This window comes from Prionailurus bengalensis, chromosome B3 (genome assembly GCF_016509475.1).
Source record: "Prionailurus bengalensis isolate Pbe53 chromosome B3, Fcat_Pben_1.1_paternal_pri, whole genome shotgun sequence".
NCBI lineage: Eukaryota > Metazoa > Chordata > Mammalia > Carnivora > Felidae > Prionailurus > Prionailurus bengalensis.
In genome coordinates this window covers 137300288-137317691 of record NC_057355.1, presented here as the reverse complement: position 1 = coordinate 137317691, position 17404 = coordinate 137300288, and the positions used below count along the sequence as shown (strand labels likewise).

At 41.6% G+C, this 17404-nt stretch overlaps 1 protein-coding gene across 15 annotated transcripts in view; it reads right to left on the bottom strand.

The window, feature by feature from the left end:
* Nucleotides 1–17404, bottom strand: part of UNC79 (unc-79 homolog, NALCN channel complex subunit) — a 270279-nt gene that overhangs the window by 21700 nt on the left and 231175 nt on the right. For all 15 annotated transcript variants that reach the window (XM_043556906.1, XM_043556897.1, XM_043556895.1 and 12 more), the window contains 5 exons: nucleotides 14275–14352; nucleotides 6461–6550; nucleotides 4235–4410; nucleotides 3095–3281; nucleotides 1413–1610 (listed from right to left, as the gene is read on the bottom strand). In XM_043556906.1, coding sequence (XP_043412841.1) covers nucleotides 1413–1610; nucleotides 3095–3281; nucleotides 4235–4410; nucleotides 6461–6550; nucleotides 14275–14352 — 729 coding nt within the window. The remainder of the gene's footprint in view (nucleotides 1–1412; nucleotides 1611–3094; nucleotides 3282–4234; nucleotides 4411–6460; nucleotides 6551–14274; nucleotides 14353–17404) is intronic.

The window sequence follows — 17404 nt, the reverse complement described above, 5'->3', positions numbered from 1 at the left end:
TTCTTCACCTGGAGCAGCTGTTTAATTTATTACACACCTGTCTTTGTGGCTTTGTTCTCTAGGGAACAAGGTAGCCACGCTGATGACAGTTCAAAAGTCCCTGATCAGAAATTCCTAAGGCTGGATTTTAAACACTACAAGGGAATTTTACCAGATTAGCACACATTTTTCAGAAAAAAGTTAACTCAAATCTGTTAGTAGCATTATTTGTACAAAACTCATTTGTAACATTCATTTCTAACATTTATACGTCAAAGAGATTTGGAGCAGAGATATTAATGGTGTCAAAAAAGAAGGAAACCGAATCTCTATTTAAGGTCCCAGTTTCATTGCCTGTAAAGTAACAGAATGCTTGATCTCCAAGTTCTTCTTCAGTCTCAGACTCTATGATCCAATAAATGTTTCTCAGAACTGTTTGTGCACCCTAAAATTGCCACATAAATTTCCTCTAAATTGAACTAAAATACCTCTCTCCATACAGAATTGCCTCATAACATCTGTTTCTCTAAAGAAAAGAAAGTGCTTCACTAAAGGAAATATATAATCCCCTTTCCAATTAGAGCTGAAAGAAACTGTTTCTTAGAGTAGTATCAATCAATCAAAAGTCATTTCCGTTATGCCTTTTGTGGACGGTGCATTGTTGGGTTTCTGGGCACACTGGGATCATCGTTATGATGTTCTTCCAGATCCCCTGCCCCTCACAGAGGAGAATTAGCCTGATAAAGCCCCCCATAACCAAGATACTAACTGTTGCTTTCTCCACTGAGGATCCTCCTTCAAAGTAGCAAAGGACTTCCTTATAAATTCCTTCCATACACCCTCCGAGCCTGACTTCACAGGACTAATCCAAGCTTGTTCGATGAAGTGGGCTCATGCTAACAATACCTCAGATATTTTCCAGTGAGGGTTAGAGCAGCCCCTCTCTTGGTGAGCCATCTGAGCTAAAACTGAACTGGATTTGAAGACTGGGGGAGCTCAGGTCCTCCTAGGGCAACTCAGAAGGGTGAGGCCCTTTTCAGGGTTTGAGCCCTGGGTAGAATGAACATGTGTGGTTGGTCTGCTCTTAAATACCACCAGAGGATGACCCAACTGGCTAGGGTTTTTCCAAATTGCCTTGGAATCCAAAAATAATATGAATCTCCTTTTGACTTTATAGCACAAAACAACCCTTAAAGGTAGATTTCATATAAAATAAATTTTTGGCACTAAGCAGAGCAAACAAAAGTTTCTACTAAATTTATTTGCTTGCTCTGTTTCTCATCAAACTTATTATACAAGCAGAACATCCAGCCTAAAATGTAAAAACCCACTGATATAATATTACAATTGAGACCCTTAAAGAACAGACAATGTGAGGGCTGGGTGTAGGTTACACCTTTTATCCACGATGGGAAATTTACTCGTGGACTCACCACTTTGTTGTGAGCCATCAGCTGAAGGATGCTGGGTGTCACCCTGCTCCAAAACTCCAGTGCGGTCAGGATCGCCGTGAAGCTGAATTCATTCTGACTTTGGACATTTGTAGCTACGGCACTTTGTTCGCAATATACGGTCCAGAGCTGAGCAAAGATAAATGCGTGGAAGAGAGAACACATATGCAGCACGGAGGTCTGAAAAGGAGGAGACAGGAGCCGTTACATTTCAGTGGGCTACGGTGCTCCACAGGGCCCATCCCACACGGTCTCGGCCTTCTGAGGAGCACGGCCAAAGCACATCTACTTCCAGAGATCGGAGGCTGAAGGAGTTCTCTATGAGTTACGGATTCGTGATTCACCACCTTAAGACAATCTGCTTTTCGCTCTGTCAGTGGGAGTGTGCTGAGAGAACAAAGCATCTTTCCAAAGAGAAGGCACCTTAGCTTGCAGAACGCTACCCACCGCCTTGCCTGTTAATGACAATGACGTTCTCATCCCTAAACTAGATCAGGGAGAATAATCACTCTACCATCTTGAGGTGTTTCCTCGCCTGTAACATGGGGATGATAGTACCCTCCTCAAAGAGCTGGCATTAGGAGCAATCAGGTGGCATGTCTGAACACATTGCCCAGCAATGTGTTACTAATTATACTATTACCAGTAGTAGAAATGGCAGCAGCAAGCACTAGTGGTGAGCACGGACTGAGCATGCACCTACAATGTCCCAGACACCGTGCTAAAGACTTTCCAAAGACCGCTTCCATAATTCTCAAACCATCCCTTCGTCTCTTTTACAGATGAAAAGCTGGAGCTCAGAGAGGTCACAAGGTCAAGGTACCTGGACAAGGTACCTTGTACAAATGACCAAGTACCATCGTTAGGAATCAAACACAGCTCTGGCTTGAAATACTAGGAGCTGACTGCCTGGCCCCTTTTGCAAATATCATTCAGGCTGTTTGGACGGTGCTCTACTTTATCACAGAGTCAGCTTTCCCTGGCCCACATCCCAGCTGCTCCCAAACCCACCCTGACTTCCCGGAACTTGCCTAAGCTTGTGAAGGGCCCTTGGCTTCTCTTAGCTGATTAGTACCAGTGTGTCTGGTTTGCTTACACTGGCTCATGACTGATGCCTGCCTTGGGTTTACTTTATTCCCTTAAGCACATCATCTGTCTCTACAATTTACTAAGTTCCTCTGTGTCGGTGATTCCAGCGTGTGCTTTAGTGAGTTCCCAACTGGCCTTCCTATTTTCATTTTGTATCTTTATAGATCTATCTCTAGAGATGTGAGTTGAAAAGACAGTGCATGAAAAATCAGAGCATAAAGTTTCCTCCAATTCATATTCGGTTCCAAAAACTGATCATGGGATTTTCATTATATTTCTAGCCTTTTATTTCTCTTCATTATTTTGAGACAGAAATGCCTAGGAAGCTAACTCTTGCCTGCCTCCATAATTTATCTTTATAAAAGTAAACAAAGACAATTTAAGGGGGAAGAAAAGATAGTGCGGGGAATTTAAACAACTTTAAATAAGGCATTAGCACAAAGTCGCTTTCCTAACATCCACAGGAGGGCAAGTGATAAGATGCATTTTCTTCTCAGAAGAAACATAATAGGCTGATAACGGTTTCCATTAGCAATTTCGATGCCTATGGTCTTAAGGTTGCAGAAATCGCTTACCTTTGATTGCTCTGGAAATCCAATCAGGATGACAATGAGATGGTCTGCAATATGAGAGCCGGCATCCAGAGGTATGGGCAGGCACGGAGAGGAGGCATTTGGACACACCGCGTTATGGGTGAGGGAGCCCAGGAGCAGCCAGGACAGCAGACGGATGCGGGAGATACACTCGATGAATTCTTTCGGCCTATCAAGTAGAAGGAAGTGTTAACGGCGATTTTTATGGTTTCCGTTTTGTTGGGCGCTCACCAACGGCTTATTGATGGCATTAAAAGTGTGGTTTTATAGGCGATTACCTACAATAAAACACCCAGGTGACAGTGCCAACAAAATGTATCTGTTTTTCTGTATCTGTATCTGTATCTGTTTTTCTGCTCGCCCTCTCTAATCCCCGACCATAGCTGCTTGAGCAACGAGCAGCTTCTGGTGACAACACGGGATTAAAAATCATTCTTCCACCATCCTTGCTGCCCTTCTGACTGGCTGCTTTTTCTAAACTCTTTCCTTTCTTCTTAGAAGGTCTCACATCCCCACTAGAGGGGAAGGAACAGAGGCGGAGACGTAACACACACCACCCATTTTCCTGCCCTGCAGTCATTGTCTCCTGCTGCTCTCCTGCCCGCCTCGCCCCAGCTCCAAGCCTTTCTTCCTCTAGCCAGGGAGCCGACTGTGCAAGATGGAGTGCTCACAGAAACCAGCCCCTGGGCCCCTCTCCTTTCTCCGCCTCCTTGCGCTCTATTTCATCTTTGCTATGGATTTTGTTCAAGCCACAATCTAACATGCTCCTTGAAGGCAGAAGCTATGTAAGTGCTCAATAAATACCTATTGATTTATTTAACTAGTTGAAATTGAGAGTTAAAATCGCACTTCGAAGCTCCAGGTTTTCGTCATCCATCAGGATATGGCTGAGGTTTTCGTAGGAGGGCAAGTTCCTGTTACTGTCAGCATAGCATGGAAGTGCTCGTGTTCAAAAGTGCTGCTAGGTCAGCAGGCATGGAGATGCGGCTCACCTCCTACCTTCCCCACCATCACACTGCACTCCCATAAATCTTCAAGGCATTCATTTGCTCTGAGTCCCAGAAAACCCGGGGTGGTTCCCTGACTCACCGACCCCCACTGCTAAAATAATAAGGGCCTTACCCTTGTTGCATTGCAGAAGGGGGATGATAGAGCCAAGGCAGGTAGCGAATCACAGCCTTGTTATCTCTGTGGTTGCCCCGTGAGATTTCCATGGCTGTAATCTGAGCCAGCCCAACTTTGAGGTGTCCACCAAAAGTATCTTCATGCAGAGGCTGGGAACATGTCTTCATGTGGCTCTGCAAAAACAAATGGTATTTCATGGCTTTGGCAGAGTACCTGGAAAACTCCTGGTTGCTCTTTAAAAAGATCAGGTTGTCATTCCCTCACCTTCTATCACCACTCCCAAGTATACAACCCATTTAAACTTCTTCAATGGTTTCCCATTTTTCTTAGGATAAAGGGGGAGAGGGGAAATTCCTTAGCATGGCCTAAAAAGCCTGGAATGATCTAGTGACTGCAGACCTCTGCATCCTACCCCTTCATCCCCTCTACCCTGGCTCCCTCCCATTACCAGCCTTTGCTTGTGCTGGTCTCTCTGCCCGAAACACTGTTCCTGCCTCTCTTCACTTAACTGACTGCTATTCATTGTGCACGTTTTAGCTCAAGTGTCACGTCCTCCAGGAAGTCTTCCCTGACCTCCCTGGTTAGGCCATATCATCCTATTAGAAGCTCCTATACCACTGTGTACCCCTTCTTCAGAGCAATTATGAAAGTCACAATTTTACACTATGTTATATGAGATTTTCATTAAAATTGGCACCTCACTACCAGACTATAAATTAAATGAGCATGGCTACTGTGTCCTTTTGCTCATTGTTGCATCCCTACATGCCTAGAACAACACCAGGCACATTATGGGTGCTTGGTACATATCTGTTGAATTAATGTAGAAAAGTTCCTTCTCTTGGTGTGGCTTAGTGGAAAGAGCACTGAAATGGAAACTGAGACCTAGGCTTCGGCCCCAGTTTAGGCCACTTGCCACTTGGCCTTTCTAATCTGTCTCCTAAATTGGAGGGTTGATTATATCTCTAGTCCCCAACCTTTTGATCATCATGGATCCTTCTTACTGTTTTTCTCTGTATTTTGAAAGTGGTTATAAAGCTAGCTCAAGTGCTTAGGTAACGAGATCTCCTCTTCTTGACACTTGATGCCAAAGCCATCTGAGTGTGGGCCACCAGATTCGGGACTCAGTAACCAGCACGCGGTCAAGTACCAGGGGGGCTTACTTAGGAATGAGTGGGTTCAGATACTGTGAGAAGTCACCAGTTTAAATTCCGATTCTACTTTCCACCTAGCATTTGCAAATCCATCCCTATCCCAAGAAGCACATGGATCATTGGAGCAGTGTCTAGAAACTGAGTTGGGCGATGGAGGAACCTCATTTGTAGCTGATGAGCTTCTGGGACGACTAGATCCTGTTTAACCAAAAGGATCATTTAGTGCCAGGTTGCCGTCTGGCTGTTCCTTGGACCATGTTTGGATTCCCTTCTGCCCTCTGTCCAGGGCCTTCCCCAAATCTCTCAAGACTATCAATCTTTTAGCTCCCTAGTCGACTCACGGCAAGGAAGTTGACTTACATCAGTGATTCATCCCACCCTGTGAGGCACTCAGTCAATAAGCTCGACAACTTTGCTGGGATCTTGTCCACATGCAAATCAGAGTTTGTCCCACCCCTTGTCTTTAATCATTTTCTTGAAGAAGAGAGCTTTGATGCAGATAACCATGAAAGGCTTATGTTTGCATAATGTGTTCCAGTTTACAAAAGTCTCTTTGCACGCACTGTGCCACATCAAACCTCCTAACAGTCAGTAAAGGTAGATATTAGGCTTGTGTCACAAATGAGGGAACTGAGGCTCAAAGGTAGTTAAATGACACCACATGGCATAGTGAAAAGAGAGTGATCTGGTGCCGCTACAGTCTTAGGCCAACCCTGACTCCACTGCTTATCGGTAGCGCCACCTTGAGCACGAATCACAGCACTAACCCAGGCCTCAGTTTCTACATCTGTAGAATGGAGACGCTTTAACAGGGGGCAGCGGGAGAACTGAATGAATGGCCAAAGTAGAGCCATGCACAGAACTCCTGCCATGCAAACAGCCTTTCCTTTCTCTTTTCCCTCTTGCGCAGGCTGAACTCAGTTCTCCAGGCTCCCAAGACAGGGACTGTTAGAGAGCACCACAGCTGCCGCCCCAGGTAACAATAAGTCCCATCTGGTCTGCGTAAGTCCCTAAAACTGCCTCTGTCTTGCTCACCTGAGAAGTGAGCAGTGTAGGTAAGCCCTCTTACCTTCAGTTTGGTGAGAGTGTGCATGTCCGCCATGAAGTCCAGCACTTCGTTGATGTACTGCCTCACACACTCCATCGCGGCTGTCCCACACTGAAACACAAGGACACCGCTGGGTGGGCCCTCCGAGCCACCGCCTTCACTTTGGCCCTGACTGCGGTCACTGTCTTGTTGTGACTTCACGCTGTTTACTAACGAGTTGTTTCACATTCTGGAGTTCTGACTCACTCCGTTACTCTCCACCGTCTGTAACTGTCTGCCCGCAGTTTGGACAAAAATTGATAAAAGGTTTGTGGTGAAGAGGTAAGAAACGGGCGGCCTAGGGTAGACTGGGTTAACATGCTTTTTTCCCCACTGGGTGATCTAACTGATTTTTGTTTGCTTGTTTTTGTTTTTGTTTGGGCGGCCTAGGGTAGACTGGGTTAACATGCTTTTTTCCCCACTGGGTGATCTGATTTTTGTTTGCTTGTTTTTGTTTTTGTTTGTTTTTGTTTGCTTTTAATATAATTTATTGTCAAATTGGCTAACATACAGTGTATACCACGTGCTCTTGGTTTCAGGGGTAGATTCCAGTGATTCATTGCTACATACAACACCCAGTGCTCATCCCAACAAGTGCCCTCCTCAAGGCCCATCTGTTTTTGTTTTGTTTTTATTTTGAGAGAGAAAGAAGGAGAGCACAAGCAGGGGAGGGACAGAGAGAGAGAGAATCCCAAGCAGGCTCTGCACCATCAGCGTGCCGCCCAACACGGGGCTCAAACTCACAAACTGAGTTCATGACCTGAGCCGAAACCAAGAGTAGGACACTCAACTGACTGAGCCACTCCTGTCTGCTTGTTTTTAAACTGGTCTGGGGGCACCAAGGTGGCCCAGTCAGTTAAATGTCCGACTTCGGCTCAGGTCATGATCTCACAGTTCGTGGGTTTGAGCCCCACATCAGGCTCTGTGGTGACAGCTCAGAGCCTGGAGCCTGCTTTGGATTCTGTGTCTCCCCCTCTTTCTGCCCCTCCTCTCTCTCTTTCTCTCTCTCTCTCTCTCTCTCTCTCTCTCATAAATTAACATTAAAAAAAATTTAAACCAGTCTGTATACAAAAATTATCTTATGTAGAGCCATTATGCATCAGAGTCTTTATGACATGAATCACCCTAAAACTACAGTAACCCTTATCACTCTGGGGAGTCTTAGATACACATAAAATGCGTGCCACCTAATTCTAACACCAGAATCTCAAATCTTTTTCCATCAAAAAAGAAAAGTATATAAACAAACATCACATTTGCTGAAAGGGTCAAAAATTCTTATTTTCAAGTCACTTACAATCTAACTCCTTACACACAGCAGGCATACTATTAAATAGATAAACGTGATTGCTGCGTTCTTGCTAGGGATAAAGCGAGAAAAAAAATGAAATGAAATGATCAGCTTCCCCACACGCACTGGTAGCATGTTTGGGAAATTTTAAAGGCAAAGAAAGCATACTTGTGTCTCTGGTTATTAAATGACATAAACCTGCCCAGGGCAGTGCAGTGAATTTAGGATTATAAGCAAAGACAAGGAAACCGAACAGGCGGGCTGCTACATCAAAGCTGTATGAGAAAACCCACACATCAGGCCGGGTGTAATGTGGATGAAAAGCAGCCCGTCTTTGAAGCCATCTGAATACTACGCTAAGGCCTTTCTTAGCTTTCTTTTGGAAAATCTGGAACATTATATACTTAACTAGCTCACCCAGTGGCTCTCATTTTCCCATATTCATGTAAATCTGCACAGCCCTGAACTGTATCACCTCCCATCTCTTCTACAATGTTACGCCTGTCAGTTCCTCTGACAGGATCACAAACAGTAAAATAAGGTCATTGGCGGTTCTGTCAGAGTGTTTTCCAAGCATTTCATATGTTCTAAGGTTTTCTTCTTTTAATTTAAATCAAGTGAAGGAATTATAAAAGGTTATTGTGCTCTTGCTTTTGGAATATTAATCCTTTGGTGCAAGAAAGGATTTCCCTCCGATTTATTCCATTTTCTCTGACCTTTCACATGTCATGCAAACAGGAGCATATACTCTGTTCTTTAATTTCTTGAAAGGGATTTGTTTCTCTCATAGGCAATATTTTATATCATTTCAGCTAGGCAAATGTCAAAGAAAATAATTACTAGGAGCATTATTCAATATTTGTCTTTTCACTTTGAATTTCAAAGAATGAGAGCAAAGAGTTTACTAATATGCAGTTACTTTTGCTCTAGAGACAGGATCTGCATCTAATAAAAGCCTTAAAATACAGGATCATCTTAGGGAGCCTCTACACTTATAAAACAAAGCATGTAATTTCTAATCCCCCCCTTTTTTTTCTACTTTGCAAAACATAAGCATAGCCTTGATGTGTTGTTTTAAAAAAAGAAAGTCAAGCTCCACTTGTTTTCAAAGGCCTATATTTATTTCAATGGGAAACTGATGATAAGGTGTTGAAAAAGTACTCTAAACTCAAAAACATGAACGCAAGTGAATCATATCCAATTCTTCCTTGAAACTTATGTCTGATTTTAAAGTTATGTTTCTTAGATTGTAAGGAACATATGCTCACTGTGGAAAACTTGGAAAAACAGAAATTAACAAAAATCACATAGTCCTAATTCTTGTCCTCCATCAGTGAAACCACTACCACCGGTATTTCCTTCCAACGTGTTTTGAACACATATAACATACACATATACATATAATTTTTATAAGCCTGAGATCATTTTTTTGTAATCTGCTTTTAAATTAAATCCATCATAAACATTTTCCAGTTATTTATTCTTTTAAAACTTGAGGTGGTAGCCACATAATAGTTTTTTTATAGATGTATCTTACCTTTTTTTTATTACGAAATTTATTGTCAAATTGGTTTCCATACAACACCCAGTGCTCATCCCAATAGGTGCCCTCCTCAATACCCATCACCCACTGACCCCTCCCTCCCACCCCCCATAAACCCTCAGTTTGTTCTCAGTTTTTAGGAGTCTCTTATGTTTTGGCTCCCTCCCTCTCTAACCATTTTTTTTCCCTTCTCCTCCCCCATGGTCTTCTGTTTGTACCTTACTTTATTTAAACAATACACTAATGCTGGTCAACACCAAAAAAAACCCCCAAAAAACCACAATCTGATTTAACAATGGGCAGAAGACATGAATAGACAGGCTTCCAAAAAAGATACCCAGATGGCCAACAGACACATGAAAAGATGCTTAATATCACTCATTGTCAGGGAAATACAAATCAAAACCACAATGAGATATCACCTCACACCTGCCAGAATGGCTAAAATTAAAAAGGCAAGAAATAACAAGCATTGGTGAAGATGTGGGGAAAAAGGAACCCTTGTATAGTGTTGGTGGGAATGTAAGCTGGTATGGTCACTGTAGAAAACAGTGTGGAGGTTCCTCAAAAAACTGAAAATACAAACACTGTAGGATCCAAAATGTCTACTACTGGGTATTTACCCAAAGAAAACAAAAACACTAATTCAAAAAGACATTCACCCCTATGTTTACTGCAGCATTATTTATAATAGCCAGAATATGAAGGAAACTTAAATGTCCACCCATAGATAAATGGAGAAGGAAGATATGGAATGGAATATTATGCAGCCATAAAAAGGAGGAGATTGTGCCATTTGAGACATGGATGGACCTAGAGGTATTATGCTAAGTGAAATAAGGCAGACTGAGTAAGACAAATACCAAACGATTTCACTCATACATGGACTGTAAAATAATAAGGAAGTATAAACAAACAAATAAAAAGCAGACTCAGACCTATAAACACAGAGAACAAACTGATGGTAGCCAGAGCAGAGGGGTGAGGGTGGGCAAAATGAGTGAAGAGGAGTGGGAGACACAGTTTTCCAGTTACGAAATGAAGAAGTCACAGAAATAAAAGGCACAGCATAAGGGATATAGTCAATGATACTGTAATAGTGTCCTATGGTGACCTAGCCTAGGGGAGAGCACGGCGTAACATAAAAACTTGTGGAATCATTACCTTGTACACCAGGAACTAATGTATCCTTGTGTGTCGGTCATACCCAAATTTAAACAATTTTTTAAAAAACAATATGCTAATGTTAGATCTTAATTTTGCTTCCATATTTTTACTATTTTAAATGCTGCTTTAATAAATATACTTTAATAAATATACTCTTTATGTGTGTATTAAATTATTTTCTCAAATATATTACCAGAAGTAAATTGTCAAACTGTTTTTCAGCAAAGTTGCACCAATTTTCACTACCACCAGCAGTTCATAAGAATGCTTGTTTCACATCATCAATAACTTTAATCATTAAGAAAAACCTATTGAGTTGCTAGCTGATTTTAATTTTATATTTTAAAATATTTTAATACTTTATATCAATTTACACTTCACTGATTACTAGTGAGAGTAAGAAGTATATTTTGAATGGCTTATTGGTCACTGGAAAGGTTCCATAAATGGATCTTATTAACTTTTTTTTAATGTTTTATTTTTTTGTTTTTGAGAGAGAAATAGTGTGCACACACAAGCAGGGGAGAGGAGAGAGAGAGAGAGAGAGAGAGAGAGAGAGAGAGAATCCCAAGTAGGCTTTCCGCTGTCAATGCAGAGCCCCATACGGGGCTCAGTCTCACGAACTGTAAGATCATGACCTGAGGCGAAATCAAGAGTCAGTCACTCAACCGACTGAGCCACTCAGGCGCCCCTATAACTGTTTTTGTTTTTTCATTGCTATTGGAATGTTTGTCTTTTACTTGTTGATTTCAATAAAACTTTTATTTATTAGGGATATTATTTTTTAAGCCAGCACAGAGGTGGCAAATGCTGAGTTTTAAAGAATTAAACAACCAGGAAACTAGTGAGTGTGCAGCAGAGACTGGCTAAGTGCTCACAGTACCATTTCTCTTCCTCCCTAGCATGTGCCTAAACCAGATTTCCCATCATTGCTTGCAGTTGGGTGTGCCCATATGACAGTTCTAGACAATAGGATGGGAGTAGAAGTAATAGGCATCATTCAGACCTGGCCCATGAGAACCTTCCAATGTACCATATTCCCTTCTCTTTCCCCAGCCACCAGCTGATTGCAGAGAGCTGCATGTAAACTTTCATTTGAAAGTCCTCCTCCTTCTGCTAATCAGGATACTCATTCAAACTTTATATGAGCAGGGCGCCTGGGTGGCTCAGTTGATTAAGCATTGGATTTCTGCTCAGGGCATGATCTCAGGTTTGTAAGTTCGAGCCATGCATTGGGCTCTGTGCTGACAGCTCAGAGCCTGGAGCCTGCTTTGGATTCTGTGTCTCCCTCTCTCTGCCCCTCCCCCACTCACACTCTGTCTCTCTCTCCTTCAAAAATAAATAAACATTAATTTATTTAATCAATTAAACTTAATTTTATTAAACTAATTAATTAGTTTAATTAATTTTTAAACTTTATATGAGCAAACAATAAGCATTCTGTGTGTTAAGTGGCTGGGAATTCATCACATGGCATCCTTCATCACCCTAACTACTAAAAGCTCTTTAAAAACACATAGTCTAGGGGCACTTGGGTGGCTCAGTCAGTTAAGCATCCAACTCTTGATTTCAGCTCAGGTTATGATCTCACAGTTTGTGGGATCAAGCGCCATGTCGGGCTCTGCACTGACAGCACGGAGCCTACTTGGGATTCTCTCTCTCCCTCTCTCTCTGCTCCTCCCCTGCTCATGCACACTCTCTCTCTAAATAAACTTTTTTTTTTTAATTTTTTTTTTCAACGTTTTTATTTATTTTTGGGACAGAGAGAGACAGAGCATGAACGGGGGAGGGGCAGAGAGAGAGGGAGACACAGAATCGGAAACAGGCTCCAGGCTCCGAGCCATCAGCCCAGAGCCCGACGCGGGGCTCGAACTCACGGACCGCGAGATCGTGACCTGGCTGAAGTCGGACGCTTAACCGACTGCGCCACCCAGGCGCCCCAATAAACTTTTTTTTTAATTTAAGAAGCATAGTCTAGTAATTCTACTCCCCAAAATCTATTATAAAAAATAGTCTCAAATATGGACAAAGATTTAAACACAAAGATGTTTCTCATATATTAGAATATTGAAATTAATGAAAATATACAAAAATAAGTAATGTTGCTTAATATTCTCTTTAATAGGTTATGTTTATTTAGCATTTATTATATGTCTGGCATTATGCTAATATGCTTTGCATGCATTATTTCACTCAATCCTCAAACTAGACATTGGGCCCTATTATATCTCATTCTATAGATAATACAAATCAAGAATCATAGGTTAAATAGCTTTCCTGATCACACAGCTAGTAAATGGCAGACCTCAAACTCTGGTGTGAGTCTAACCCCCGTGCACTTAACCACTATTTTATGGTGCATTTGCATGAGGTAATAACTCTGCAGCCACCAAACTTTGGGGTAAATGCTTATAACATATGAAGCCAGAGCCACATTTATATGCTATGGTTTCAACTATGTTTAAAAAAACATGCACAGAAAAAGTTAAAGTAAATACATTAATATATTGGCAATAAAATTATCTCTGGGTTGAATTACTATTTTTCCTCTGTCATAGAATTTCTCCACATCAAAAAAATTAAATAAACAGCATTTTAAAAATATAATGTTTAGCACTGTGGGTAAAATTGGTATACTTATAAGTGTAAATAAATAAAACCCTTTTAGAAAACAATATGAGAATACATATCATCAAGATAGTCCTACTCTCTAAGGAATTTATGCCAAGGATAGAATTCAAAATAAACATAATGATGGTCTTTGTAGAAATGTGTGTGTGTGTGTGTGTGTGTGTGTGTGTGTGTACATACTAGCAATGAAACTGGAAAGTAAATAAACTTCTAAAAATATGGAAATAAGCAAATTAGCATACTGAATAGATCAATATATGAAAAACATTTTCTAAAACAATATTTCTGATTGGCAGAGGGATTACAGCTGATCCTTTTTCTTTTAAATTTTCTCTATTAAAAATTTAAATAATTTTTTTTCAATGAATAATTAATATCTCTAAAGTTTCTGAGTTTCACTGCAGTCAACTTGCTACCAATGTTATTGTGGTTTCTCATCCTTAGCCCTTCAGTGAGAATCTTAACCTATTTTGCCAAATAGTTCACTAATGGGAATTTTTTAATTTTCAGAGGAAATAATGTAAAGAAAAACAAAGTATCACAACGCTTATTTCTTTCTGGCAGTAGTCAACTCAAATTGGTTAACAAGTGCCAGTGTAAGAAAAGTGATTCTGGGGGCGCCTGGGTGGCGCAGTCGGTTAAGCATCCGACTTCAGCCAGGTCACGATCTCGCGGCCCGTGAGTTCGAGCCCCGCGTCGGGCTCTGGGCTGATGGCTCAGAGCCTGGAGCCTGTTTCAGATTCTGTGTCTCCCTCTCTCTCTGCCCCTCCCCCGTTCATGCTCTGTCTCTCTCTGTCCCAAAAATAAATAAATGTTGAAAAAAAAAAATTAAAAAAAAAAAAAAAAAAAAAAAAAAAAGAAAAGTGATTCTGGAATAACTGAACTATAATCAAATCTATTTTTTTATGTCTGGTAATTTCTCTCCTCCCCTTAACTGGCTGCTTCACTTTTACTCATGTTTCCTGGAATGAAAAGTTTCCAGGGGCTGGGGTTAATATAAATTTTCACTATCTCTCTTTTAAAAAAATGCTAACATGTTTTCAATTTTACAGTGTTTGTTCTATCAAAAATGAGCCAGGACACAGGCCAAAAATACTTCTTTACTAAATGGGGAAATGAGAAGAAATACAAAATGTAGAGATGATTAATTCAGTCAGGACTTACTCCAGGTACAGAGGCAATCATCTGCTTGCTCAGGATTGTTGACTCAGCTAGTTTGGTTCCAGCATCTGCACAAATAAACTAGTAAGAAATTGAAAGCATAATTACTTTTAAGAGCACTTGGACAGTAATAAGTTATTTATAGTTTTATTAACTTGGCCTACATTCATTAGTGTTTACTCCCGTGACAATCTGCCCTGGATATATAGGACTTGCTAATCATGACAGTTTGTTCCTATCAGAAATTGAGGATCATAGTACTGAGATTAACACATGGATTCTCACTTTACCCAGACAGCTCAGTGGCACTGAAATGGTGCATTCAATCAAGGGAGAAAGGAAAGACATCAACACTGTCAGATTTATTCTGAAGTTATTATATTTACTCCCTAGTGCTTCTCGAGAGTTCCTGACTTCTCATAGATTTTCCAGACTTCTATCATTATACATTTAAAATGAAAATAGAAATATAACCAACCTCATTGTGAGCAATCTGCCTGTGTCTTCTCTAACTTCACCCATGCCTATCCTCTGTGCTGATGATGACCCCACCCCCACCCCTGTCCTTGCCCCACGGGACACTTCACACACTTCCACTATAACAGTTGCGACCTTAGACTGCAGTGACCTATGAAGTCTGTTTCACAACCTGCTACAAGCTCTCCAAGGGCACAGACTCCATCCATGCATCTGACCTGCCTGACTAGCTTCCTGCCTGACATCATGGAGGGGTTCAGCAAAACTTGGTGAAATGAATCAATTAACCAATTATGACAAGCTCAGGATGAGGACGGATTGGCCAGGTTCCAATTTAATTTACTTCGTTACGGATTTTTATAGGTGTTTCCCACCTCATGCAACACCCAGCTATTTATTAATGGTTTCGAGACAAAGTTACACATGAAATCTGCAGACTTTGTTATGAGCTAGTAGGTGCTGGTTAATTTGTCCTCTCTGGCCTCTGGGCGGTGGTCCCAACAACTTTGGGGTCCAAAGCTGCTGCTGTGCATGGTTCAGTGGCTCTGAAAGCTTTCACACTGACAGCCCTACCTTCTAACCCATTCCACTCTCACTCTAGAAGAGCACAGAAAAGTTAGGAAGATCAAGATGAGGAGTTCAGCAAGGCAGACTAGCTCCCTGGCAAACTGGGGAGAAATAATACAGGTTAGGGTGCTAGAGAAAAGCTCACGGGGGCCTGATGAAGACCAGAAACCAGCATGTTGTCAGGCTAATCAGGGGTCAGGATCAGAGCATAATAAATAGGTAACAGGCTTTGGCTAACAAGGCAGAGATTTAGGCCGAAGACCTTCTGAGGGCAAGTATCCCTGAGGCTTCTCATTCAAGGCTTTGTTCAAGAGCTGGTCATCAAGTGTGGTCCTGCAAGAGAGGTATTTCAACACGTAACTGAGCTGGGGGCCAGAGAACAACAGGCAGAGCCTTCTCTGAAAGCCACATTGCAGGAGCAGATACATACCACCACTCTACATTCATGTACAGTCATTTCCCTTTGCCTCAACTACAGTTCCAGAGGGCTGAGGAATCTATTTGGCCATTAACTCTGAATCTAGCAAAGAAAGTACCAGCAGGTACTATCCAGGGAATACCTGCAACTTTCCATTATTTTATTCAGGAATGCTGACGTCTTCTGTCAGCTCTCTAACTAGGACTTATTCCTAATATAAGAAAAAGTAGGGGCGCCTAGGTGGCTCAGGCGGTTGAGCGTCCGACTTCGGCTCAGGTCATGATCTCACAGCTCATGAGTTAGAGTCCCGCATCGGGCTCTGTGCTGATGGCTCAGAGCCTGAGTCTGCTTCGGATTCTGTGTCTCCCTCTCTCTCTGTCCCTCCCCTGCTCATGCTGTGTCTCTCCCTGTCTCAAAAATAAATAAAAACATTAAGAAAAAAAATTTTTTTTTAAAAAGTAAATACATCAGAATTTTTTTTTTTTTAAAAAGGAAAGCCTATAACTTTGGCCAGAACCTGTCAGTAAAAAAAAGTAAAATATCTGATAGAAGTACATGATCAAAAGAAGAAACAGTCCCAACCTCCTGGCAGATAACACATGTTTTCCCATAAAATGTATTTTCAAAAGCTATCAGAGTCTGCAATCTAAGACAAACTACTCATAACTAAGTTTCAAAACCTCTGTCAGGATACCAACATTTTAATTAATTTCTTTGCAACAGAAATGAGAGCCAAGAGAGGCCAGAAGGGAGAGGACAGAACTGCACGTAAGCGTGAGAGAAGGGAAGTCAGGGCAGTGGAGATGCTCTGTAGTGGGTTCACACCGGGGGCCCCCAAAAGTGTGCTTGCCTGGCCTGGCTGTGCCCTTGAGAGCAAGAGAAGATTCACAGAGAAGCGATACTTCAATGTCTCTATCTCCCCTGAGCAGAAGCCTTTCTCACCTATGACACTCAGCCAAGCAGAATGAGTAGCATAATGGAAGGACGGTGTCAGCCAGGTAGCCCCAAGATATGAGGCCAAATTAAAATGTTTGGTAACTCTTAGAAGTCAGAATTAATCCGAAACCGCCCCCCCCCCAAATTTATGGAAGTACCGTGGAGAGTCTGGTGTATTAACAGGTATAAAAGTGGATAAGCCTCTAAAATCATCTACTATTGGGGCGTCTGGGTGGCTCAGTCGTTTAAGCGTCCAACTTTGGCTCAGGTCATGATCTCATGGTTTGTAAGTTCAAGCCCTGCATCAGGCTCTGTGCTGACAGCTCAGAGCCTGGAGCCTGCTTCAGATTCTGTGTCTCCCTCTCTCTTTGTCCCTCCCCAGCTTGTGCTCTGTCTCTCTCTCTCTCTTAAAAAATAAACACTAAAAAAATAAAAATAAAAATAAAACCATCTACTATTTATTTTTTATCAAGGCATTTAAATCCAGTGTAATTGCGAGGGGCGGGGGGCACCTCAATGGCTTAGTTGGTAGAGCATGCAACTCTTGATCTCGGGGTTGTGAGTTCGAGCCCCATGTGTGGTATGGGGCTTACTTATTAACATTTTTTAAAAGTTTTTTTTTTATCAAAAATAAAAATAAATCCAGTGTAATTTTTACATAATATGTACAACTAAAACCTTAAAAAACACTTCTTTTCACATAGCTGCCAACCATAAGCTGAAAAATCCCATTAT